Here is a 27,849-nt window from a genome sequence, read left to right as displayed (position 1 = left end):
TAGAGAGCTGTTTTCTTTAAAGGACAGCAACAAGAGGTCAAGAGGTGGAGGACTCGGACACGTGGGGGGAGATGCAGACAGGTGAGAGAGGGGTGTGTTTATAAGGTACCCAGAGCAATGCCAGTTTAGTTCCTTAAATAACCATGTATGTAGATTAGATGTGTGTGTGTGTGTGTGGGGGGGGTGGGGGGTGGGGGGGGGGGCAAAGTACTGTCCAAAGTGAACAGTGAAATTGAAACACCGATGCAGCAGGGATTCACCCTGTCGTTTAGTTACTAAGTGTAAAGAAATTGTTAATGTATGCAGATGTGTTTCTTCTCATGTGTAATTATGTCTTCTGTGTGGAATTTATTTTGGTGTGTGGTATACTGCCTTTTTTTAACTACAGCTTTTACAGGATGTTGTTTAAGCTCAATTGGCAAGACTTCTAAACTATATTTCTCTGCAATCAAACAATGTGTATGTGTGTGTGTGAGAGAGAGAGAGAGAGTGAGAGAGAGAGAGTGTGCATACGTAATGATCTTGTGAGGACAGATGTAAAAACAATCTGTCTCCGACTTTATCTCTGTCTCTCTGTCTCCATCTGTGTTTCTCAATCTATCTCTCAATCTCTATTCTCTCTCTCTCTCTCTCTCTCTCTCTCTCTCTCTCTCTCTCTCTCAAGCAGGGGTCTATCACATTCTTAATCGCTCAATCAACAACAGGGCAAGATCACCAATGTTGAATTAACATAAAAGTCCAGATGGACACAAATGACTGCTGTAAGAGAGAATTCCTCTCTGACCACAAACCAAGAGACAAGACCCACCGTTTAAACTGATTACATTCACAATACACAATCCCCAGTGAAGTGGCAAAAGACACAAACTTAAAAAGTAACATTTTTAATACCTGTAATCTTCTTTAATCTGAGGCCAGCCTCCTGAACCACATAAAAATGGTAATTCCAAGTCGTGTGTAAACATTTGACAATTGAGCTAAGTGGAGATACAATGTTATGTTCTAACAGCAACAGTTTACAGCGAATGAAAGAGCAGCTTACAGCCATCATTATGTTAATAGGAAATTAAGTGACAATAAGTGCAGAGGTCAAAATCAGTTTGAGTAGAAGTATAGAGACAGCAGTTTAAAAACTCCTCATATCCTGAATTTCCTTTAGAACGGCACTGGAACCTTTCACTACGTCAGTCATCACAGCACCTGAATTTTGTACGGCTCAGTTCATGTGGTTTGGGGCTCTTATTTGTTTTAAATACAATGTTAAACCTCTGAAGTGAGGCGTGTGCAGCAGGAAAACAGCACAGACTGTCAATATCAACATAGTAGGCCAGTACAAAATATCATTTCATACTCGTATCACAATGTGCCCATGTGCAATATTCATATCACTGAACTTGCAGTGTCATTTATTGGTTACTGACACAAAAGGAAACACACAGTGCTCCATGGCTAATCTACAAGAGAATCTGTCTGATATTCCTGACTTTGAATTAAGGCATTTTGGATGTACAGTGAGTTGCTAGTGAGAGACATGTAGGCTCTGCATCACTATCATTGTTCATCAGGCGATTTTAGACTGGAATGATTGAGTTTTAAATGAACAGAGCTTTAACATGTTAAGTCCACCAATTAATTCAGTTCAATAACCCCATTTCCAAAATCAATGGAAATAAATAGATCTCGCCTCATTTTGTATCTGATGGGATAAAACCATGTGTGCAACAGTATTACACTATTATTCTAGAATAATTAATGCAAATAGAGAAATTAATTCACTACTGAAAAGTCATGTATTGTTTTTTCTTACAAAACTTTATCTTAGAATAAAATAAGGAAATTGCTGTGTTTTTTCCAGTACGACAACTTTAACAATCTAGAATCTAAAGAGAATAGCACAGAGGGGGAATAGGTACCCTTCCATTACCAGATATATATTACTAGGAAAGACCCTTCTCAAATGTAGTAGTGCACATAAACTGGCTTAAATGTAAACATTCATTCATTCATTGTCTTTAACTGCTTATTAACTTAGTAACTGCTTAGTTCAGGGTCAGGTTTAAATATAAACAGTTCCTCAAATGATCATGAATTGTTCACGGTGTGGTGCTGAACGGACAGCTCCCTTAGCCCCCCACATCAAAAAAGCTTCAGAAACGTCATAGTGGATACATACTACGTGTGCACACAAGTTTTAAAGCATTTTTGTGTGACATATAATTGTAATTCAAAATTCATACATTATCCTACTCCTTTGTCATTCCGTGGTGAGCGGTACATAGTAATAAAAATGACAATTGTTAATTTATTCAACAAAAAATAACCTAAGAATGAAGTAGTTAGGAAATGGTAAGAGAGAAGACTTTTGTGTGTGGATTTGATTAAAAATGTAAAATGTCCACTTTTCTTTTCCAGTTTGGGTTCTGCTGGTCCTGATAGAGAAGGGGTTTGCATTGGCTCAGAACACTAAAGGTTGGTCTTATTCAGAAATTCTCTTGTGGTGAACTAACGCTTGCACTTTACAACTTGTGTCTTTCTGGACTCTGTAAACACTGTAGGAGTACAGATGCACGGATGATATCTTACATTGATGAGAAAGGTCTGTTGTAAACTTGTCTTCTGGTAGTTTCAAAATAAAGAGAGGAGATCAATCTTAAATAATAGCATGATACACTGTGACTCCCAAAATACGTTTTAAACATTAGCGAACACAGATACATTCTATTATCAAACCACTTTGAGTGGAGACGTCCTGGAGAAAAATTCCATCTAGGTTGAATTAATAAAGCACACAACTGTTTTTCTCACCATCGTGGCTGTTTCTCTCACAGTGGTTTTGCTGATTATACAAAGATATTTGGGTGTAAATCTTTTTAGGAATCTCTCAAACACATTTACTTTAAAGATAATTCAATCTTGGGATGCCACTAGGTCTGTTAATGTTATTCCTGAAAACATACATTAACATACTAAGTGTGTCATCAATATTCAGACATTTTTGGGGGCCATGGTTAGTGCTTTGTTGTTTGTACAGATCTTTCATATCCATAAGAGTTTGTTAGATTTGTGTAGCTTTGTTTCTACCTGTTGTTTTAAATAGTAGTGCATCCATCCATCACATATATCACAGAAAGCAGCTTCTCTTTTAATAGCATTTGTTGTTGTGTGTGTGTGTGTGTGTGTGTGTGTGTGTTTGCATGTGTGTGTGTGTGTGTGTGTTTGCATGTGTGTGTGTGTGTGTGTGTGTGCGTGTGTATGTGTGTGTGTGTAGCCTTGTCTCAGAATGTGGCTGCAGCTAAAAAGCGTCCATCTAACTGTGGGACGTGGATACGAGACACTAATGGAGGAATGTTCAGCTCCCCGAACTATCCCAACGCTTACCCACCTAACAAAGATTGTGTGTACGTACTTGAGGGTATGTACCTCCCCAACACACACACACACACACACACACACACACACACACACAAGACACAAGTCTTATTATTAACTGTACTTATATACTGACATACACAAAAGTATGTGGACACATGCTCGTCCAGCTATAGTCGAAATTTTGGCCATAGAGGGTACTTTAGAAAATTAGCCTGTCCCCAAACTTCCAGGATGAAAGAAATTATGTACATACTGCAAGGTCAAAGGTCAGCAGAACATCTACATATCCAACATCTGGTCTGAAATAAAAGGCAGTGAGTAACAGTTTGTTCCCCATGACTGCAGTAACACCTTCAGCTCATCCAGGAAGGCTTCAGGCTAAATGTTGGTAAATTTCAGTGAGAAATTGATGGCACTCAGTCTCAAGAACATTAGTGTGGTCCGCTAATGATGTCAGAGGATTAGCTTTGGTTCATAAACCCACTCCAACTCTTTTCAAAGTATTGGTTAGTGTTCTATCTCCAGAGGATGCAGATCAAACAGCTCAGTGCTGGAGGGTTTTATATGCCTCTAGTTGAGACTTGGATCTGAGCATGGTGGCTTAGGTTCATATTCAGCTGCTTCAGTGTCCCATTTTGTTTCATGCTCCTCCTCTGTGGAGGTTCTAAAATGTCCTCACAATGTAAGAAGCAGCTGATGTTTTGAAACAGCCTAAAAACACTCAACGCTTCTGTCTGCTTCTGGTTTCAGCACTGCCCCGGATGAGGATCGAGCTGGTGTTCGAAGAGAAATTTTTTATCGAGCCGTCCTTTGAATGTCGTTTTGACTTCATTGAGATTCATGATGGACCTTTTGCTTTCTCTCCGCTAATAAACCGCTTCTGTGGAGCTAAGAGTCCAGGAGTGGTCACCTCCACAGGACGCTTCATGTGGATCAAGTTTACCAGCGATGAGGAGCTGGAGGGGCTGGGCTTCAGAGTGGAATACACTTTTACTATAGGTAAATAGAGCTGGACAATATGGCAAAAAATGATATCACAATATATTTCTTCATTTTTTGTCAATACGATATAATTCCAATATCGATATAAACAATAAAAAAAAACACAGAAAAACTGCCAAGAACAGAAAGCAACATGAAATCACCATCAAACAAAAACCTCTTGGCTTGTCAATATTAATATTCTTAAACTAACTTTAAAACTGAGTGAAATGAGCTGATGGCGGCGGCACAGTGTTGCAGCAGGTAGGTGTCGCAGTCACACAGCTCCAGGGACCTGCAGGGTGTGGATTCAATTCCTGCTCCGGGTTGTCTGGAAGGAGCTGGTGTGTTCTCCCCGTGTCCGCGTGGGTTTCCTCCGAGTGACTGCCTGTGAGGAGTTTAGTATGTTCTCCCTGTGTCTGCGTGGGTTTCCCACGGGTGACTGTCTGTGAGGAGTGTGGTGTGTTCTCCCCGTGTCCGCGTGGGTTTCCTCCGGGTGCTCCGGTTTCCTCCCACAGTCCAAAAACACACGTTGGTAGGTGGATTGGCGACTCAAAAGTGTCCGTAGGTGTGAGTGTGTGTGTGTCTGTGTTGCCCTGTGAAGGACTGGCGCCCCCTCCAGGGTGTATTCCCGCCTTGCGCCCAATGATTCCAGGTAGGCTCTGGACGCACCGCGACCCTGAACTGGATAAGGATTACAGATAATGAATGAATGAGCTGATGGCAGCGTCCTGTAAAGACTGTCAGTCGCTGACAGATGATATATATATAATAATGAATATTGAAATATTGAAAAAAAAGCTTCCTGTCACCAGTATTATTCACTTATTAATTATTAATATTCATTAATGCATATGTCTCCCTCTACCTACAGATCCTGATTTTCATCTGCATGTAGGAGGACTGTTAAATCCCATTCCAGGTAAACACACTTGTGGGTTTCCTCCAGGTGCTCTGGTTTATTCCCACAGGCCAAAAACACACACTGGTAGATGGATGCAGTAGTGTCCACAGGTGTGTGTGTGTGTGTGATGCCCTGTGATGGACTGTCGTCCCATCCAGGGTGTGCTCCTGCTGTGCCTCAAATAATTCCGAGTAGGTTCCAGAGCCACTGTTTTCCTAAACAAGATAAAACAGTTACAGACAATGAATGAATGAATGATTGTGGTATGTGACGACAGTTAAACGTGTTCTGATTATCTCCTGCTTAAGTGCTGTACAAAAAAACTATTTAATAGCCAAATTTTTCTAATCTCTCTCTCTCTCTCACACACACACACACATACACCCAGATTGCCAGTTTGAGCTGACAGGTCCAGATGGCTTTATCAGATCCAGTCAAGTGGAGGAGGAGAATAAGGTGAAACCAGATGAAGCTGTGGACTGTATCTGGACGATCAGAGCTCCACCTAACAACAGGGTGAATCAACTTTGTAAATGTCCCTCTTTACCCCTCAGCCCCTGTCTCTGGTTTTGCTACAGGTCAAGTATCGGTGTTGAATGATGAGCTCTGGATCATAAACATCACTCCAGCTTATCCCAGAGGTACAGGATGGAACACTTTTTCCTGCAGAGAAACTGATCCGCTGTTCCACATCCCAATGCTGGGAGGGCAGGGCTTTATAGCCCTCTATTCAACTCTTGGCATGCTTCTCACTTACAACTTAAGACAGCTTTCAGATTGAAAATGAATCTCTTTCAAAATTCAGCTTCAATATACAATGTTTAATCTGCTTTATTCATAGCAGAGGAAAACAAGACTCTGTCCTAGTACTTTTGGACTTTTCTAGTGGTCCATTTCTCATGCAACTTGCACAGGATGTGAAGGGCCCTGGCCTGCCTTAAAAAACCCCTGCAACAATAAGGTTTTAATATGAGTACAACTACATCTATGTAACATTATAGTTCTCCTTCTAAGAAGAACCTCTATATTTTCTCCTCCTCTTGTTTTGTTTATCCTCATCTGTCCATTGGTTTCACACATCTCTCTCATCTCCTCTCTCCCTTGTTTGTTCTCTTGCTTTCAAATAGATCTACCTGCGGTTCTTGGATTATCAGTTGGAGAACTCTAATGAGTGTAAGAAGAACTTTGTTGCAGTGTATGATGGCAGTAATGCCATTGAGGACCTGAAGGCCAAGTTCTGCAGCACTGTTGCCAATGACCTAACACTCGATAATGATGTAGGGGTGGTCCGGATGTGGGCAGACGAGACCAGCAGACTCAGCAGATTCCGCATGCTCTTCACCTTCTTCGCTGACCGTGAGCTCTGTCCATTTCTCTTTTTTCACCCCATTGTCTTTCTTGTCAATCAGCACTAACTACAGGGTGGGCCATTTATATGGATACACCTTAATAAAATGGGAATGGTTGGTGATATTAACTTCCTGTTTGTGGCACATTAGTATATGGGAGGGGGGGGGGGACTTTTCAAGATTGGTGGTGACCATGGTGGGCATTTTGAAGTCAGCCATTTTGGATCCAACTTTTGTTTTTTCAATGGGAAGAGGGTCATGTGACACATCAAACGTATCGGGAATTTCACAAGAAAAACAATGGTGTGCTTGGTTTTAACGTAACTTTATTCATTCATGAGTTATTTACAAGTTTCTGACCGCTTATAAAATGTGTTCCAAGTGCTGCCCATTGTGTTGGGTTGTCAATGAATCCCTCTTCTCCCACTCTTCACACACTGACAGCAACACCGCAGGAGAAATGCTAGCACAGGCTTCCAGTATCCATATATATATATATGTATCCATATAAATGGCCCACCCTGTATACTCTCTTAAAAAGAGAAATCCAGATCAAGAATGGATCTCTATAATATCTCTGTAGATTCTTCTAGACAAAAGCACTTCAATAAAAGTCTCCTGCTGCTCAGATATTCCTAGTGAAAACATGGCCTTGGATCTCCCCTTGAATATTATTTGAGGTCTCAGGAAAATCTCACACTGGGCTGAGATTTGCTGAGATAATACCATGTTTATTTACAACCAAGGGCGGCACGGTGGCGCAGCAGGTAGTGTCGCAGTCACACAGCTCCAGGGGCCTGGAGGTTGTGGGTTCGATTCCAGCTCCGGGTGACTGTCTGTGAGGAGTTGGTGTGTTCTCCCCGTGTCCGCGTGGGTTTCCTCCGGGTGCTCCGGTTTCCTCCCACAGTCCAAAAACACACGTTGCAGGTGGATTGGCGACTCGAAAGTGTCCGTAGGTGTGAGTGTGTGTGTGTGTGTGTGTCTGTGTTGCCCTGTGAAGGACTGGCGTCCCCTCCAGGGTGTATTCCCGCCTTGCGCCCGATGATTCCAGGTAGGCTCTGGACCCCCCGCGACCCTAAATTGGATAAGCGGTTACAGATAATGGATGGATGGATGGATTTACAACCAAACTAAGGAAAAGAACCATTTCTCATCTAGAATCTTCTCAAGCTTTTTGCAGCTGCAAAAACTACTACATTTTTCCACAGACCAATGGAATTTATAAGCCTATAGCTGACTCATGGCATTGGGCATGGTGATTATACTCACATACAGCTGCTTTAGATTATCCAGTTTTATTTCATGTTGTTTTATGGAGAACCAACAGGCTCTGTGTGCACAGTTGATCTTCTGTGTCCCCACTTTAAGGAAGCTGAATTCACTAGTGTTAATAAAACACAGGGCGTGTCTAAAGACTGTTGACACTGTCTAGTGTTCTTTTTATTGATGTTGACTAAATGTATCCTTTACGCAGACATAGTAGCAACAGGACAGTAGCCGTTGTATTGCTCAGAACTGGATATGAATTAAATCAAACCTTCTGTCACAGGCTTGTTACATGTTCTCCAGCCTACACGTGGATGGCTCCACCTTGTGGTTGTTCCTGCTACTACAAGATTAATTTGCGTTCCGTTTTGTTCACTGTGAGATCACTGTAACTGTAGGATTATGTTGTTATGTGTTGGGGTCACTGAAAGGTCACCGTTATTAAGATTCTATCCTCTGGGTTGTGGTCACTGTAAGATAGTGGTTGCCAAAAGGAGCTATAGCAGACGAAGCAAGGCAAATAACTGAGGCATGTTTGAGCACTGCTAGAGTGGGTGTTGGGTGGTGATTTAACATTTTCTTATTTACAAAAGTGGGACAATGCAGAGAATGTTTGGGGGCCACTGCTGTAAGATGACAGTAAGTGTGGGATTGTGTGTCACTGAATGATCCAAAGTGCAGGACTCTCTGCTGTGTTGTGGTCACTTTAAGATCAATGTAACTGAAGCACTGCTTGCTCTGTGGTGTTTGCAGCTCCGTGCATGTCCAACACGTTCTTCTGTGACACCAACATGTGCATCAATCAAACTCTGGTCTGTAATGGCATTCAGAACTGTGTCTTCCCCTGGGATGAGAACAACTGTAAAGGTAAGACACATCTAAGATGGAGATCTAACCCATTTCTCTCAGTGCTCAGTGTAGTGCTGATTAGAAGAGGATTGTTAAACTCCTCACAATCACTCAGTTATGATTAGCCTGGACATTTTTCAGTAAATTATTAAACCTCAGATTTCACCAGACACTGTCTGAGACACTTAGTTACAAAGTCTAAGAGAAATACAGTGAAAGAGAAAATACAGTGAATAAACATGAAGAAAGTATTTTAGCCGCCGTGGAATTCAGAAAACCAAAATACATATTGTTTTAATCTACATTTAAAATGTAGAGGTATTTTATCAATGCTGTTGGTGATGTACCAGTATCAGCAGGAAATTATTGCGACATCATGGGGAAAATAAAATCTGATTTAATACTGTAACAAATCACCCTGATTTTAGATTCTCATCTTAAATGCAGGATTTCAAATGAAACTCATTTTAAACTTTATGTTTATAGTCTTCTGAAGTTAAATAATAAGTTTCACTGCAGCACAGCGGTGCTCCAGGGTCCTGGGGTTGTGGGTTTAAGCCCGGCTCCAGGTGACTGTCTGTGAGGTGTGTTCTCCCCGTGTCTGCGTGGGTTTCCTCCGGGTGCTCCGGTTTCCTCCCACAGTCCAAAAACACACGTTGGTGCCTTGTGCCCAGTGATTCAGACACTGAATGAATGAATAAATGAAAAGCCCCATAAAGGATTAAGGCTGTAACACATGCAGTAAACAATGAACATTACTGCTGCTTGTTAGGAAACAATTAATTGACTAACTGAATTGTTAGACAATTATTTTTGTTTGTTATGGATAGCAATATAGAGCAAAATACTTGAGAAATTTTTCAATAGCAATTTCCCCTTTTAACCACAAAAAATAAGGGAAACATGAGCATGAAACTTTGAACACGTTGTCCCCTGCCCAAAACAAGTCTGGACCTCTGAGACCTGGTGTTTTTTAAAGAAAAAGATGATGTTGGTTCCAATATCAGCATAAGAAAAGTGGATCGTGCATTTCTGTACTGAATATATCTTGGGAATGTAATTATGATTGTGAAACGGTCATATTTTATCATAAGTCATTTTTTAGCAATTGATTTTTTAAACTCGATTACTATACTATATTATCTCTCTGTCTCTCTCTCAGAAACAAAAACCAAGAATATTTTCCACCAGATGAGTAAGACTCACAGCACAGTGATTGCTGTGTCTACCGGTGTGGTTCTTCTGCTCCTCATCTTGTCTGTGATGGTGCAGATGAAACAGCCAAGGAAAAAGGTGGAGCATGTTATCTCAGAACCTGTTAACTTTGTAAAAGTAATTGTTTCTCAGGCAGAAATTAGGTTTAGATTCTGTTAAACCACACCCATTCACATTACTTTGGGTTTACAGGTGAATTCCAGTGTAATACAGAGGCTTTTTGTAGGAAAATTTGCTTCATATCAATGTCTTTGTTTACAATAATAACAAATAATAACATCTATAAAAATAGTTTATCTTGTCAGTTGCTGACGGTGTGTGTATGAACATGGAAAGCCTGTTATTTTCTTTTGTTTTTTTCTAAATTTTATTTGATTAAGTGATTAGGTTAAAAACAATTTTGTCTAACATTTAAATAACGACTCTGTTTCTGTTTCACATCTACTATGTGTGTGTGTATATGTTAGGTGCTGGCACGTAAGAATATGTTCAGTGCTGCGGAGCTGCAGGAAGTACTAGAGCCTCCCAATTATGAGCTGCTGTCCCTGCGAGAGCGCGAAGAGCCGGATGAGCTGGCCAAACTGTCTGAGGAGCTAGAGACTTTTCAGAAGCTCCGCCGCTGCTCCTCTGCATCTCGTTGCATTCATGAGCATCATTGTGGAGCCCCTGGAAGTGCTGCCCCTGTCACTATGGTGACCAGGGTGCAGCATGTGTCCCAGGGCTCTGACGAGTCTATGGGGCAAAACGTCAGAGCCTTCAGTAACTTCCCCAGCAGGAGGAGTAGCCACGGCCCTCACACACAATCACTGCCCCACACAGCACACACACACATGCACACACACAGCGTGCAGAGCCTGAGGGATGTGCTGGAGGATGGGGCATATGGCCTGGAGGAGCGGGTGATGGAGGAGATTGGCTGTGGGGAGCTGTTTGGACGTGGAGAAGTGTTCAGCCGTGGAGAAGGGTTTGGCCGAGGCGGCAGTGTAGTCATGGCACGGAACCATGGCAACTCCGTCCAACAGCGTTCTCTTTCCATGGATTTCTGAAAGCAGGCAGCTTTATCTAGAGGCTAAGTAAAGAGAGAAACTCAAGAGCTTCAAACAAACAGAGTGCACAAGATGGGACCTCTGGAAACTTGCTGTTCTATGCCTTCACCTGAGTTTACTTTTGAAACAGACTTATGACCAGACTCTAATCTCCAGTATAGAGACGCCAGTCATTGAGGGGTATCAATAAGTCAATGTTTTGGTTTAACTCAACACTTTTAGGGACTTGAGTAACTTACAAATACATTCTTTTCAAGCTACTGCTGTCAGTTTGGACCAACATTATAGAGTGCAGGCAAGAATATTATTCAGCCTAATTAGGTCATAGAGCACAGCCCATTTTGTTAAAGGAACACTATGTAATATTTTTACCTTAAAATTACAGCTTCAAAATTATTGTGATTACTTTTCATGTAATAGCGAGAATAGGGTCTCAGTCATTGCTACTCTGGGCTCAGCACTGAAGAACCTACACTATGTAGGAAACCTGCCCTGCCTCATTGATTCCAATACAGTGCTGTAAAAGATAATTACACTAGGGGTAAACTTACATACTGTTCCTTTAAAACGCAATGTATATGCATGTTATTGAATTCAAGTTTCAAGTAAGACGTCTAAGCAGCATGCTGGTGCTACAGGTTGTGTTGCTGCCACATAGCGCATGTCTGGACGTGGTAGGTTCAGTCCCCCTTGGGTAACTGTTTGTGAAGAGCTTTGATGTGTTCTCCTCATGTTTGTATGGGTTTCCTGCCACAATCCAAAAACACCTGTTTTGTGAAACTGCCCACAGGTGTGTGTGGGGGGGACTGGGTGAGTGTGTGATGCCCTGTAATGGGCCAGCACCCCATATAGAGTGTGTTGCTTGTGCCCAGTGATTAAATATACTGGGTAATCTCTGAACCCAGCTTAACCCTGGTCAGGTTGAAGAGGTTACAGAATATGGATTAATGAATGAGGTAAAAGCTCTCACTAAAGCACATCAATTCAGTGATGAGGGGAAGCAAGACCTGATTTTGTTTAGCAAAAAAACATTATCAAGTTTAACAATGTACACTATATTGCCGGTATTCTCTCATTTGCATTCGCACGCATATGAACTTGAGTGACATCCCATTCTTAATCCACCATTGCACCTATAACAGCTTCAACTCTTCTGGGAAGTCTTTCCACAAGGTTTAGGAGTGTGTTTATTGGAATTGTTGTCCATTCTTCCAGAATCACATTTATGAGGTCAGACCCTGATGTTTGATGAGAAGCCTGGCTCACAGTCTCCACTCTAATTCATCCCAAAGGTGTTGTATCAGGTCGAGGTTCAAGCTCTTCAGTTCAGGCAACTGATAAACCCAAACTCATCCATTGGATTGCCAGTAGGAGAAGCAGGATTCGTCACTCCCGAGAACACATCTCCAGTGCTCTAGAGACCAGTGGTGGCATGCTTTACACCACTGCATCTGATGTTTTGCATTGGCTAATGTTTGGCTGCAGCTGCTCAGCCATGGAAACCCATTCCATGAAGCTCTCTGTGAACTGTTATTGAGGTAATCTGAAGGCCACATGAGGTTTGGATATCTGTAGTGATTGACTCTGCAGAAAATTGGTGAGCTCTGCATACTATGCACATCAATATTCACTGACCCCGCTCTGCCATTTTACATGGCCTACCACTTCATGGCTGAGTTGCTGTCATTCCCAATCTCTTCCACTTTGTTATAATACCACCAACAGTTGACTGGAATATTTAGTATTAATGAAACATGACTGGACTTGTTGCACATGTGGCATCCTATCACAGTTCCATGCTGGAATTCACTGAGCTACTGAGACCAAACCATTCTTTCACAAATATTTGTAGAAGCAGTCTGCATGTCTAACTGCTTGGTTTTATACACCTGTGGCCATGGAGGTGACTGGAACATCTGAATTCAGTGATTTGAATAGGTGAGTGAATACCTTTGGCAATATAGCTTGTACAGATATTATGGAGAACATGTTTATGGGCAATTTATAGGTCAGTTAGCTCAAAGCATCTGGTAGCTGGAAAGAAAACAAGGACTTCCTGGGATGTAAGAGACTGTTGGTGGACTACTGAACTCCACTTCTGCTTATCTCTGTTCTGTTTCAATTTCCTTATCTTATTGTATAGTATATGTTTATAGCTGTTCTAAAATATTTTAAAGCTGCTTCTGGAGAGGATCAAAATTCACCCATTCATTTGATTATTAATATAATCCCTTTGTAGTTTCCTATGCCATCAAAACCTATTTTGATTGACCCATGCACACAGACACAGAACACTGCTATAGTCGTAGTGTAAGATCAAAATATTACTAATTATTTAGTTCTTGACATTGACGTTAGACCGGCAAATTTGTTCACCAGGTAGTGTTGCTATTACACAGATCCTGGGTACGGGTTGTTGGTTTGAACCCTGCCTCTGGTCACTGTGAGGTGTTTGGTGTGTTTACTCTGTGTCTATGTGGGTTACCTCTGGGTGCTTTGGTCCAAAAAAATACACGTATTGGTAGGTGGATTGGCATTTCAGAGGTGTCCATAGGTGTGGGTAACTGAGTGGATGTGTGATGCCCTGTGATGAACTGGCACCCTGTACTCCTGCATTGCACCCACTGACTCCATGCAGGACACAGTGCGACCCTTAACAGGATGAATATTAATATTTTACAAGACAGCAAAGAAACTGAAAGCTCAGTGTTTAAAGTTACATAAGAGAAGAAGAGAGAAGTGGTGGACATAAGGTTTACATTTTGCTTTCTAAATGTTAATTTCCAGCATGTGTTTAGGTTTTTGTTTACTGTTTCTTTAGTGTTCTTGTGTTTGAGTTGTACATGTGTTATAATGGATAAAGAAATGTGATCAAAGAAAGAAACCAAATTTGCAGTAGGACCACTCCCATTCCCACATCTAGTGATCACATGCTGTACACAGCTTCTGCACAAATCTGTTAATTGGTTGAATCAGGAGTGCTACTTCAGACCAAGCACAAAAATATGTGTAGTATGTGCTCACTAGGCCTGTGTTCTCACAGTGTACAGATGGCCAGAAGACCTGGGTATAATTTGCAGCTCTGAAGTGAGATTGGATCTTACTATTTTTCAACATCTCTCAGATTTTTACAATATGGATGATTGTGATATTATTTTGAGAGCTACCAAGTTCTGCATGCTTGAGAGGATGTTAATTTTCTCTATTTTAGATAAATGTATTAATTATTATGAAAAGGTTTTCACATTTCAGTTAGATTTTTTATTTCCTCATGCAAATGATGTCTAATCTTACACCTATATCTTCTTAATGCCTTTTATAGTTGGAAGTTATATAAATGAATGGTGGTCTCTGATGTTCGTAGAGTATTGTACATATTAAAAACAGATTTGGGTGATGAATCTTGACTTTCATTTATTCATTATCTGTAACCGTTTATCCAGTTCAGGGTCGCTGTGGGTCCAGAGCCTACCTGGAATCATTGGATGCAAGGCAGGAACACACCCTGGAGGGGGCTGAAGCTTAACTTGAAAAAAGTATAATGTGTAAGCTATAACAGTTATATTTGACTTAGAAATGCAAACACATCCCATTTTCATCCTGCTTTTCCTGCAGTGCAAACATGAGGGTATTCTGATAGACTTTGTGTCTTTTGTTGAGACCGACACAAAACAATGACAAAACATCTAGAAATGCCTGGACCTTGGATAAACAGACAGATGTAGATCAGAGAGTGTATAAAAAAGCCACTAAACACCAACCAACAGCTTGGAAAACAAGGTCTTGGTAATGTTTCAGTGTACTAATCAGTAACATGTCAAATGACCACAATTTAAATACACAAAGATATTTAAATACACAAAGACAACTTTGTCTCAGGGCGGCACGGTGGCGCAGCAGGTAGTGTCGCAGTTACACAGCTCCAGGGGCCTGGAGGTTGTGGGTTTGATTCCCGCTCTCGGTGACTGTCTGTGAGGAGTGTGGTGTGTTCTCCCTGTGTCTGTGTGGGTTTCCTCCCACAGTCCAAAAACACATATTGATAGGTGGATTGGCGACTCAAAAAAAATTGTGTGTGTGTTGCCCGGTGAAGGACTGGCGCCCCCTCCAGGGTTTATTCCTGCCTTACACCTGATGATTCCAGGTAGGCTCTGGACCCACCATGACCCTGAACTGGATAAGCGCTTACAGATAATGGATGGATGGATGAACTTTGTCTCACTTGACCTATATACTACATTTCTCATACAAATGTTTTAGCAGCAATGTTCAGCTTACTACAAAATTTCAGAAACCAAAAAAACTCTTACTGAAACAATCGATATGTCAGAATTATTTATTAAAATGATCAGTGTTTGTTTCACTGTCAGCAGTAGGTTGACATAGTGCATACAACACTAGATGCACAATGAAATATATTATCTACATGAGGAAATAAATGTATTATTTATAAATATTTTAAAATAATACAAATAATTAATACCATTAGTTTTTTTTATTTGGCAGTGTTTGTTTTTATCCGAGTAATAAAATCTAACAAGCCGTGTGTTATTGGGTTTTTATTGCCTGCTCTTTTGTACTGATTAGGGGAAATAGCGGGTTATTTACGGTCAGGTTGATCATACTGAACTCTACACTATTCCAGAATGAATGATATTTCTACTGTGGACTGTAGATGTGGGTCAGCTCTAATAAATATGGTAATAATAACAACACATCACACATATATAGGGCATTTCACTTATCAAATTAAATTAAAAAACTACTTGGGAGTGAAAGTATTCCAAAAAAAAAAAGATTTTTGTCTGAGCAATGAAGCTGGAAAGAGGTAGAATAGATGAAGGTAAATAGTTATCAGTAACACTGACACATCTGTGAATAATTATTGTGCAGCTTCTGAAGTGGGGTCTGTTTTGATCAGTAGAACTGTTCCTGGTTTAATCTGGTCATTGAGGAGTGCTGGTCTTAGCGACATTTTCATTTTCACATTTTTTAATGAAGGCAAAGAAATAGTTAACAGGTGAGAAGGTATTGGTGAGTTTGTGATGTCCTGTGATGGACACGCCCTGTCCAGAGTGCGTTCCTGCCTTGTGCGCAGTGAAAATAACTGAAAGTAATCTGCAAGGGGCTTGTTCTGAGTTCACTGGTTTTGCGATGACATTGTGAACTTATGAGCAATGACCATATCTTCTACAAATATTCGGCCTACACCACTTTAACTATTCGTGTTTACATTATAAGGCTCCAGTTCGTCTCCAGGTCAAACAGCTCTTTAAAAGAGTCACAATACAGAACAGTCATTCTTAAATGCCCAGTGAAAACAATGACCTATTACCTCATAAGGGACCAAGAGTGAAAAGTAAAACTGAAAAGGTAGAAGAACTAACAGGGCACCAGTCCATCACAGGGCATCACAATTTCACTGAGGCTTATGGCCACAGCTGCATCATGGGTGTTTCTTTAATTAACCATAAAGTTTACTCAGGCCTAGTTAAATAAAGTGTAGGATTATTCACCTTCACACACACAGACCTGCTTCATAACTGAAATATGAACCCTTCATGAACTTGCCTTATCTGAAGTACTGAATCTCTCTATAGGTGCACTGTCCGGTTCATGCCGACTCATCAGTGCACATGACTTGACTATGATATATCTCTATACAGGTAGAGTTCCCCAAACAAAACTTCCTGCAAACACAAGCAAATGCACATCATTTGTTAATTTAACTGTTCCAAGGTCATGTATTTAATGATTTACGCAGGTGTGGCGCACACTGCACTGAGACTTGTTTAATCTCCCTGGCAACCTATTCCACTGCATTATATAAAGTCTGAACAAAGTGCAGGAGTATTACACAGTAACCAGTACATGATTCTGTAACTGATGTTTAAACTGGAGTAAACCAAATTACAGGGGAATTCCTAAGTTTCATGTTGTTTTGCAGGATCCAGACTTGAGATATAAACACATTATTTGGAGTGGTTTTGATTAGAAATGACAGACGTTATCCTAGAACATGGAGTGTGCAAATTGGATTGAGATTATGATTGATAATGAGAAAAACAGTTTATTTTCTTTGAATGATTTAAAATACATTCTCTCAGACTGAGTGGAGGATCAAGCTGATGAACAATAAATATGACTTTAATCATCTTTATCAGAATAATTCAACAGGACACTGTAAGAAACATTTCAAATATTGTGCATCATGAAGAGCGACATTTCACTGCACATTAACTTTTAAAATAAAAAAAAACTAATATAAAATAATTTTCATATTCCCATTTTGTATCACCCCAATCAGGGATGTAGAAGGCATCTATACATAAGAATTTGGTCAAAAGCTTGTCCTCAGACTGGTCCATATACTGGTTTTGAACAGGTATTGTTTAAAATCTGAATTTAACATATACTTCATAAATAAATAATAACATTTTAAAAAGTGCTATCAGTCAAAAAGAAAATACTCAGTTCTGCTCCATCTTCATGATCCTCCGTCCTAAAATCTTGTGTTCTCTACATCTGTCTCCTCATTGTCTGGTTTCACTGAGAGACTGTTCAAAGAAGGCTTTGTTTGTGTAAGCCAGGAGAGGCAGTCTCTCTCCGAACACGGCTTCTCTGAAGTTACGGCGTCTCCAGGCGTACGCAATGCAATTGAGGAGACCCTGCAAAGACACTGACATCGCCTTTACAGCAGCCAGAGAACACACACACACACACACACACACACATACATTAGGTGTGACACTGTTGATCGAAACACTCAGATTAGGGCCATAATATTGTATTTGATACAAACCCAATTTTGTTTACATACAGTATTTAATATGGCAGGTTTAAGTACATCTGATCTTTCAGCATTTACTCTCAAATGAAGACTAATAACAGGTCTTTAACTCCTTTGCTGCAATAATTTCTACTCCCCAGGTTTACACTAGATGTTGATATTGCTGTTAGGTTCTAATGTTGGATGATACATTTTGGATCAACTAATTTTGACATGGAACATGATGGACATGGGATCATGTGCAGATGTTCCACAACACCCGGTTTACAGTAACAGTGTTAATGGGTGCAAACAAAGCCACATGTTGTAGGGATGTCAACAAACCTATGGACATATTGTATACAAGGATGTCGGTTATTAAACATTTTATAAGACATTAAGTGAGTCTGAAAACATACCTGTATGACAAAGAGAGGGTAGAGTCTATTTGACTCAGAGAAAGCAAATGACAAACTGATCAGAATCAAAGCTGAGGAAAGAAAAGTATACAGCAAAATCAGAACAAATATATCAGTCAACATCTGTGCATTTGTGTTTTTGCACAGTTCAGAATAATAATAAAGACATCAAAACCATGAAGAACACAGACTGAACAATTCAGTGAGCTAAAAGTATACTTTAGAAAATTACTTTACATCTAAATTATTTTAGAAGAATCTTGATCAGGGGCACATTAGAACATTTCCCTACACCTACCAAATCCCAGCATGAAAATTCATTCATTTATTATCTGTAACTGCTTATCCAGTTCAGGGTCACGGTGGGTCCAGAGCCTACCTGGAATCATTGGGCGCAAGGCGGGAATACACCCTGGAGGGGGCGCCAGTCCTTCACAGGGCAACACACACACACACTCACACACTCACTCACTCACACTTTTGAGTCCTACCAACGTGTGTTTTGGGACTGTGGGAGGAAACCCACACAGACACAGGAGCAGGAGACACTGGAGCAGTGTGACTGCGACACTACCTGCTGCGCCACCGTGCCGTCCTCAGCATGAAAATAAGTTCAAATGTCTTTATGGTCCACAATTGGCAAACATTTTTAGTATAAAATTTCTATTTAGTTTAGGAGCATTAAAGGTTAAGACAATGTTAGGACAAGGTTTTATTTTTGTCCTTTAACATTTATATATATGGGCGGCACGGTGGCGCAGCAGGCAGTCACACAGCTCCAGGGACCTGGAGGTTGTGGGTTCGATTCCCTCTCCGGGTGACTGTCTGTGAGGAGTGTGTTCTCCCCGTGTCCCTGTGGGTTTCCTCCGGGTGCTCCGGTTTCCTCCCACAGTCCAAAAACACACGTTAGTAGGTGGATTGGCGACTCAAAAGTGTGTGTGTCTGAGTTGCCCTCTCAAGGACTGGCGCCCCCTCCAGGGTGTATTCCCGCCTTGCACCCAATGATTCCAGGTAGGCTCTGGACCCACTGCAACCCTGAATTGGATAAGTGCTTACAGATAATGAATGAATGAATGAACATTTATATATAGCTGGGGTGTATTTTGTACTTCTCATTTTTTCTCAGATATGTAACATATGCTAGAAATGTTCATGGTATTTCCACTGTGAAGGTATAAGGTTATGTATGTAGTGTGTGTGTCTGTGTGTGCACTGACCTGGTGTCCAGCAGAAGATAAAGACCAGAATCATGTAAAGTGCAGAGGACCAAATTCTGCCTAAACACCTCTGTGACTCTGTAAAAATTCCCACCTGCTCATACCGTCTGTACCAGCTCTGTAACCTCCAGTACACCAGCTACAACACAGCACAGTAGCATTTCTTCAACACAGTACTTATACATATTGTGTGTGGGTGTGTGAGTGTGTGTGTGTACTCACAGTGCAGCAGATTAAGACTGACAACACACTGGCAAACGTAAAGCCTCTAATAATATTGTTGTGGTTTGTGTCCTGTTTGAGGCAGAAAGCAGAGAAAAGATATAAACAAGCACTTTAATTAATAAAGAAGTGGATTGATAAAGTGTATTAATCACACCTACCACAGTAGAACAGAAGTTATCATCAATGTGCAGGTGCAGGAAGAGAATACAGCTGCAATACAAAACATTTCACAACAGTTAGTTTATATACTCACGTATAAACATGTACATTGTGTATGGTTGGGGTTTTTGTGCATTTTTTCTCAAAATAAAAAATTAACATATGCCAGCAAATATGAGGCACAAAATGGGTTTATAAACACCACTTTGTTTTGCTGACAAGTTTAAAATTCATAAACACATGCACACAAAAACACATACCACACTCTTACCTATTGCAAAACTTAGCCTCGGGCCATATGTTGTTTCCAACATTGGAGGCTTTAGATGCTGGAATATAAGACACTTGTGTCAGACTCATGGTTCTGATGTAGATCACATATCCCATCAGAGGCATCAGCCTGGAAGAAAATATATTGTTACACAGAATTACAGAGATACTGTTGTTGAATCATTATTCTATCAGTTTAGGTCCAGAATGCTCTCTTAATATTGTGCCAGAGTAAGCAAAAATTCAAAGCTGAATATAAGATTCTCACAGAGTTAATTTTTCACATAGACTTGAAAATTCTAAAAAAAATGACATCAAATAATTCATTCATTCATTATCTGTAAGCACTTATCCAGTTCAGGGTCACGGTGGGTCCAGAGCCTACCTGGAATCATTGGGCGCAAGGCGGGAATACACCCTGGAGGGGGCGCCAGTCCTTCACAGGGCAACATAGGCACACACACACATTCACTCACACCTACGGACACTTTTAAACCGGAGCACCCTGAGGAAACCCACACAGACACAGGGAGAACACACCAGCTCCTCACAGACAGTCACCCGGAGCGGGAATCGAACCCACAACCTCCAGGTCCCTGGAGCTGTGTGGCCGTGCCACTGTGCCGCCCTCAAATAATTCAACACTGTAAAAATGTTTATTCTACTACTGTTATATCTCAGTGTTTAGTGAAGATCGAGCAAGCACAAATCTTAATGTATCACAAACTAAGAAGATTTGAGACCAAGCAAAAAATATATGTGGGACTCAAGAGTTCCACAAAAAATTTTGCCTACATGAGAAGTTGTTTCTGCAGCAAAAAGGACAAACTGCCTATTTATACCATTGAGAAGAAGTGGTATTGCATGAGCAGGTGTCCACAAAAGTTTTGGCCATATAGTGTACATAACATATTCCTCTCCAGGGGGTGGCACGGTGACGCTGCAGGTAGTGTCACTGTTACACAGCTCCAGGATCCTGGGGTTGTGGGTTTTGAGCCCTGCTCCTGGTGACTGTGATTTTGGTGTGTTCTCCCTGTGTCTGCATGGGTTTCATCTCACAGTCCAAAAACACAGGTTGGTAGATGGATTGGTGACTCCAAAGTGTCCATGTGTGAGTGTGTCGCCCTGTGAGACACTGGTGCCCTCTCAGTGTGTCACTGCCTTGCACCCAGTGATTCTGGGTATGCTCTGGACCCGCCACGACCCTGAACTGGCTAAGTAGTTACAGACAATGAATGAATGAACAAATATTTGTCTCATGTCTACAACAGGCTTGATCATACATATTTTGTTTACTATGCTGTAGGTAGTGTGGCACGGTGGTGCAGCAGGTAGTGTCGCAATCACACAGCTCCAGTGACTTGGAGGTTGTGGGTTCGAGTCCTCCTGACTGGATGCGAGGAGTTTGATTTGTTCTCCGTGTTTTGACGTGGGTTTCCTCCGGGTGCTCCGGTTTCCTCCCACGGTCCAAAAAAACCCAATATGTTGGTAGGTGGATTGGACACTCAAAGGTGTCTGTATGTGTTCATGTTTGAATGTGTGTCGCCCTGTGAAGGATTGGCGCCCCCTCCAGGGTGTGTTCCTGCCTTGTGCGCAGTGATTCTGGGTAGGCCCCAAACCCACTGGGACCCTGAATTGGATAAGCGGTTTCAGACATTGAATGAATGTTGTAGGTAGTTTATAAGCACATATTTCTGTATCTACTTTTAATGATAGCATCAAGTATTTTGTTACACCTGGTTACCACCAATAAACTGGTGGACTGAAAGGTATTAAAACTATATATGAATTTACTCACCACACAAAGACATATAGAAAATCAAATGGGCGGCACCTGCCCTGAGAAAGTGAAATCAGACAAGAAGAACAAAGCGTTAATCACTAATCTGGGGGAATGACCTCACTGACAGAGATCATAAATGTCACACTTTCTCATTTACAGTCACAGTGCCAACTTATGGCATGACTAAGCATTTTTATCGCTATTGAAAATACACAAAATTGCACTGGGTTCAAGCCAGCAGCTATTTTTTTATCATTTCTTAAGGTGATAAAATATCAGTAAATAAACTAAAAAAATGTACAGTGATCCCTCGTTTTTCGCAGGAGATGCGTTCCAAGACCACCAGATATTTTTTTTCATGTATTTAATGAGTATTTGGACTTTTAAAACCCTCCCTGTTACTGTTAACAACCCACCCTTTGCATTAAACAGTCATTATATAATGTTGTTCAGCTGGAACTACATGTGATATCCCACCAGTTTCTTTAATAGAGTAATTCCTAAGCTGTGATTTAGCGTAAGTACATTTCACTCGGATGTGTACGGACATGAACAACACATGTACTGTACGTAAGAAATACTTGTAAATGATATATTGTGTCACCTACAGGCCTAGTCTAATACATGTAAATAATAAAAACAAATACTTTAAATTTACACACCATAAGAAAATGATATTTTTAGGCGATATAGCGTCCGTAAGCCCCCTTGAAAAAACCCGCGAAGTAGCGCATCCGCGAAAGATGAACCACGAAGTAGCGAAGGATTACTGTACATATTTCTTAATTGTTCTGAACTGAAATTTGCAGTAAACAGCTGCAGTTTTGATGTAGTATTTACATATCTGGGTGTAATCTGATTTCTCTCGTCATACTTTGTGTAAACTATGTTTGAGGAACATCTTGACTGGGCAGTTTCTTCTGTCAGTGTGTCTGACGTATGCAGGTAAACACCACTCTTTAATCACCTGACGTGTGTGTTCTTCTCCTCCTCTTTCCCTCCATCCCTGAGCAGTATGTACTGACTCATAGGCATAAATGACGACAAGAAGAAAAGAAATAAAATAGAAAGTCTAAGAAAGAGTAAAAGAGACAGAAAGAAACAGTTGGTGTTTACAGGTTTGTACTACCTGTCAAATGAAAATGTAGACATTTTCAATAACTGCATTATAGTTATAGTGAAGCAGTAATATATTAAATCAGAAAAAGCTTTGCCTTGAAAAAACCTACAAATGTCTACACAGAACAACTGATGTAATCAGCAAAATACAAACACTGCCTCTAAACATATTACCACGATAACTAGACAAGATCAGCCCCTATTTTCCTCGGCTTGAGTCTGGTTTATGAAATCTGACAGTGTTGGGGTCATAAACACATCTGAGTAAAATAACTAAAATAATCAGTAAACTGTAAATTTATTACTGCAATCAACTTACAAAATTTGAATATATGACAGTCTGAATCATGTTTGTAAATGTTTATGAGGCTCCTACACCCTCTAAAATGTGACTCATGTTGTTTTTCTTACCAGAGACAAAGGCAATCCATAAGTACACAGGATTTCACTTTTGGGTAGAGTCTCATAGGACAGGAAGTTAATGATGGTAGTGCAAAATAAAACAAGAGAAGCCAGGAAGTCTGCCAGTGCTAACTGGAACAATGGTTTTGCCTACAAGAAACAGAGAGGAAAAAAAGCATGACACCTGTACTGTACTGTATGGCTAAGTGAGATATCAGTATAAATGTGAATAATAGTCTTTCACCTGTGATCTGGATTTTAAAAATTTAAACCAGACACACAAAATAAAAAGCCTGTTAAGGCATGGTGTATGATCACAATATAACTTAAAATTCTGTTAACTACTGAATAATGTACAGAAAATGTACAGTGGTGCAGCAGGTAGTGTCACTTTCACACAGCTCCAGGGTCCGGGAATGAATAAATAAATATTTTCTCTAATTAACTCTAACTGTTTAACTTTCAAAAGATGAGGGAAAGAATCACAGTCCTGATAGTTTACTATTGCTTCCATTATATTTAATCTAACTACTATTTAAATTATTCTCCCTGACAACAATTTTCTTCTCTTCAGTGATGGTAAAAAAGTCTGTTCATCATTTTTCTGATGGTAAGTAACACACACACAAACAAGCATTTTAAACTAAGTCCATATTTTCAAAGCATGGCTGAGTCTGAATATAACTTTTAGAAGGGCATTGTGCCCATAATCCTTTGCATCCGTGTTATTTTACTATGATTTTTCAAAAAACTTAACGTAGGAGAGTCACGTTATTCTTTTTTTCCTATGTCAATAGTGGGCATTTGATAAGTAGTGCATTTAAGGAATTATTTACATGGCACACTCTATGGACCAAGTCAATACTCACTGAGATTCATGAGGCAACTGATTTCTTATGTTTGTATTATGATTATGTGACTTCTAAAAGCTGAGTTGAAAAAACATTCTTGAACTCACCTTACACAAGAACACACATACACAAAAAACCCCGTGCTCTTACAGATATCTGATGCATGACTCACCTGTTCATTGAGTTTTTTTCTCTTAACAATGGCCAAAACCACAACAGAACAGCTCCCAATCAAACTGAAACAGAAAGCAAAAGGGGATTCATATTGAACAGTTGACGTAGGCAGTATGAATATGTTTTTTTATTCATTTCTGAGTTCTACTGTGAACGTCACCCATATTTAAAGACACTGAGCAACTGCAGGCTTCAGTACAGAGGGAGCGCAATTAATCTTTTTCAGTTTGATTCAGTGCAGTACGTTATGTGAAATAATTTTACCAAGAGCAGTTTGTAAATGTAACATTTATAGTTAATGGTGTCTGTGTGTCAAAATGTATTGATACATAATGAACACTGTCAAAATGTTTTAGGTGTAATATAAAATGCATATTATCATGCTTTTTGCCATGTTTCCAAATCCTATTAAACAGCATTGAACTTTCCAAGGATAGTAATAAAATACAGACAATTTAAAACGTATCACTTGTTTCTTATCTACCTAATTACAAAGAGCACAGGGTATTCTTACAGTGCAATAATTTACATTTGAAATTCTGAAAGGGGTCCTGATTTAAAAGAAAAATTCCTCTCAAGATTTAATTCTGAAATATGTGGCGAACTTTTATGGGTATGGGTCCCAAAGGCTTGGGGTCATTTGATTTACAAAATAGTCATTGGGGAAACAGACCATGTAGGACCATGTGGGAAATGTAGGACTCTGGAATTCGATCCAGTGCAAATAATTATTATATTTTGGAGTTGTTGTGTTTAAATGACAGCTATGAGTTTTAGTGCTCATGCGAAAAGATGATGCAAGCCTTTTACTTCAACACTTCTGTACACTCACTTAGATAATCCATGTGCATACAGTGTGAAAACTGAACTGATATATTTTGTCTTCACGGACTAATTAAGGTATTGTTTCTTTAGTTGCAGTGACTGCAGTCATTGGTACCAGGGCAAGCACATTGTAAGAGTTTTGGCAAAAGGCTACTGGCTTCTACGGATCCCCCAGTGAATTAATTAGTTTCATGCACACCAATTAGCTAAATCGTGCGCAAGAATTACTAATTGATTTGCTCAAATTAACTAAAACGTGCGCACGAATTGCAATTCGTTCACTCGAATTAATTAAAAATGTGTCAATGAATTGTAAATCGTTCACTCGTCTTCCAGGGCTCAGTAGATGACTATATGCCACACACACACTCTTATTTACAGTCTATTGTCCGAATATGTTTCGGAAGCCCTGCGCTAATGTATTTTCTGCGTGACTGAGCCTTTAACCTCGCCCTACGAGTTCTGCTACTCGCACATTCCCTTTTCAACAGGTATCACTGCAGCACCTTTCATACTCCTTATTGTTTTAATTTCGTTATTGGCTTTCACATATCACGAGTCGGGCTAGTTTCTGCAGTGAACCTGGTTTCTACAGAACGTCTAGAAAAATCACAGGTTTCACGTTCAAACTCAAGCCAAAGGACAAAACGTTTGTATTTCAACAACAGCTGAGGAGACTTTACCTTGGGATAAGAGCAGAGACGTAGACGGAGGAAAGCGCTGTGAGCTGGAGAGGATATAAACACACACGTGTTATCTTAACGGCATTCATATGTGACCAAAAGAGTCCCGTTCATTCTGCGCATAAAATTAAGTACGGCCAGGTGAAGATACAAAAACACAATACTCACCTTTTCGTTCGTTAATACACTAACGTTACTTGAGCTCATGTCGCCGGATCATCAGTAAATCCAGAGGATATAAACCGAGACCTGAAGATGATATTTGTTGTACATGTCCGTTCACCGTCAAACTGTGCGCCTCCTGCTCCACGTCCCGTCCCTCTCCCAGTGAACAACTCACCCCACCGTGGGGAGACGACACCAGGCTGCTTCTTTCCCGCCCGTTTTCCGACAACCCGCCTCCCGCGTTAAGATTGGTCAGGACAGGCGCGCGCAAAATTGTATTAACCCTGTTTTGTTTATTTTGTACTCTACAGTTCCTTAACACATATTAATACCGCGGTTTTAGTGCATAATTGCAATTAAAAATGATGGTTCTAGGTTCTTTGAACACTTGAAGAACCTTTTGAATGATTAAAGGTTTCTTGGCATCATGAAAGCGTTCAAGTGTTCATGGTTCTGTAAATAACCATTTCTTTTACTAAAGAACCCTTGTAGTACCATCACTTTTAAGTGTGTAGTACTGGCTCTTAAAGTCCTATAAATTACATTATATATATATATATTAGACCCTGAATAACTGAATAAATTAAAGCATGGATAAAGCATTGAATGTTGGATCTTTCTTGTCAGTGGAAGAAATTGAGATTTGAAAAAGATCAGAGGAAAAATGCACATGTTTTCTTTGTGTACAGGACAGCATCACTAAAACTACATTTAACGTAACTCAGGTGTAAAATTATATCAGCCATTTGACACTTGTTATGTGAGTTATGACTTAATGACATGGATCTGTCGTTTTTTAGTTTTAGAAAAGTGTTGTGTGGTTTAAATTTATCTCGCAATTAGACAAAGATCAGTCATTAAAGTAAAAACAACTCTACACTCACTGTCCACTCTTTCAACTCCAGTGACCCTACAGTTCATTGTGATTCTACATTGCTGTTCATCATATTTAGTTTGTCCTCTGTCATCCTGTTCTTCAAAGCTCTGCTGTGTGTTGTGCTGGTACAAATTAATCAGCCATGGCAGTGCTGCTGGGGTGTTTAAACCCATTACGGTCACTGCTGGGCTGAGAAAAGTCCACCAACTACAAACATCCATTCAACAGTGTCCTGTGTCACTGATGAAAGACTAGAGGAAGACCAAGATAAACTGTGCAGTGACAGATGTGCTACTGTCTCTGACTTTACATCTACAACGTGGACCAATGATGCAGATGTGTCTAACAGAATGGACAGTGAATGTGCAGTGTTTAAAACATCCAGCACTGATGTGTCTGATCCACCAGTGCAGAAAAACACACTAGCACACCATAACCACATCAGTGTCACTGCAGCTCTGAGACTGATCTGAGAATGAAATAATACCTGCCCTCTGGTGGTCATTTTGAGGTCCTGAACATCGAATTGGTTGAAAGGGTACTAAAAATTAAGGAGCAACAGATGGACTACAGTCTATAATTGTAGAACTACAAATTGCTCCTGTATGGTCAGAGGAGCTCAGTGCAGAAAAATGAGGTGGAGTTATAGTAATGGCTGATCAGAGCATATCTGTCATCACAACAAGTAGTCAATCTTGTGTCTGGGTAAAAAAGCCCAAAAGTGTGTTCAGAGAAGACAGCCTTCGTAGTCAGCACACTTTGAATTTAATTTCCTGTGTATTCTATTTTCAGACTCTGTAATTGCTACATTTGTCCCCCCTTAGATTTCTTTTCCTTGTTTACAATAAAGTAATTTCATGGTATGGCCTCTTTTATTAATACTATTAAATTAAGCAGTGCATTTCTTATATATAATGCTCAAAACATTGACT

General features: G+C 40.2%; 2 protein-coding genes across 2 annotated transcripts; one reads left to right on the top strand and one right to left on the bottom strand.

Moving 5' to 3' along the window:
• Positions 1–11,403, top strand: neto2b (neuropilin (NRP) and tolloid (TLL)-like 2b). Its single transcript, XM_066685519.1, has 10 exons — positions 1–81; positions 2,413–2,469; positions 3,269–3,412; positions 4,123–4,371; positions 5,228–5,275; positions 5,646–5,773; positions 6,385–6,613; positions 8,626–8,739; positions 9,884–10,014; positions 10,404–11,403. The coding sequence occupies exons 1-10, from the start codon at positions 72–74 to the stop codon at positions 10,980–10,982; spliced, it is 1,689 nt and encodes a 562-aa protein (XP_066541616.1). The 5' UTR covers positions 1–71; the 3' UTR covers positions 10,983–11,403.
• A 5,724-nt stretch (positions 11,404–17,127) lies between these two features.
• On the bottom strand, positions 17,128–26,192 carry si:dkey-30c15.2 (uncharacterized protein LOC558938 homolog). Its single transcript, XM_066685740.1, has 12 exons — positions 26,044–26,192; positions 25,876–25,919; positions 24,366–24,429; positions 23,352–23,492; positions 22,789–22,893; positions 21,837–21,877; positions 20,040–20,168; positions 19,768–19,819; positions 19,607–19,678; positions 19,385–19,523; positions 18,168–18,238; positions 17,128–17,668 (listed from the first exon to the last, which is right to left on the bottom strand). The coding sequence occupies exons 1-12, from the start codon at positions 26,080–26,082 to the stop codon at positions 17,513–17,515; spliced, it is 1,053 nt and encodes a 350-aa protein (XP_066541837.1). The 5' UTR covers positions 26,083–26,192; the 3' UTR covers positions 17,128–17,512.
• Positions 26,193–27,849: the final 1,657 nt, after the last annotated feature.

This window comes from Hoplias malabaricus, chromosome 11 (assembly GCF_029633855.1).
Source record: "Hoplias malabaricus isolate fHopMal1 chromosome 11, fHopMal1.hap1, whole genome shotgun sequence".
In the NCBI taxonomy this organism is placed as follows: Eukaryota; Metazoa; Chordata; class Actinopteri; order Characiformes; family Erythrinidae; genus Hoplias; species Hoplias malabaricus.
This window is presented reverse-complemented; position numbering and strand designations above follow the sequence as displayed.

Bases quoted from the DNA above. Each gene is read 5' to 3' on its own strand.
- si:dkey-30c15.2 (XM_066685740.1), bottom strand. From the start codon at position 26,082: ATGAGCTCAAGTAACGTTAGTGTATTAACGAACGAAAAG. The intron at 19,820-20,039 runs GTAAGAGTGTGG...TTTGTATTGCAG, and splicing joins GAGGCTAAGTTTTGCAATAG to CTGTATTCTCTTCCTGCACC. The intron at 19,679-19,767 runs GTAGGTGTGATT...TGCCTCAAACAG, and splicing joins ATAACTTCTGTTCTACTGTG to GACACAAACCACAACAATAT.
- neto2b (XM_066685519.1), top strand. The intron at 6,614-8,625 runs GTGAGCTCTGTC...TGGTGTTTGCAG, and splicing joins CTTCACCTTCTTCGCTGACC to CTCCGTGCATGTCCAACACG. The intron at 10,015-10,403 runs GTGGAGCATGTT...TGTATATGTTAG, and splicing joins TGAAACAGCCAAGGAAAAAG to GTGCTGGCACGTAAGAATAT.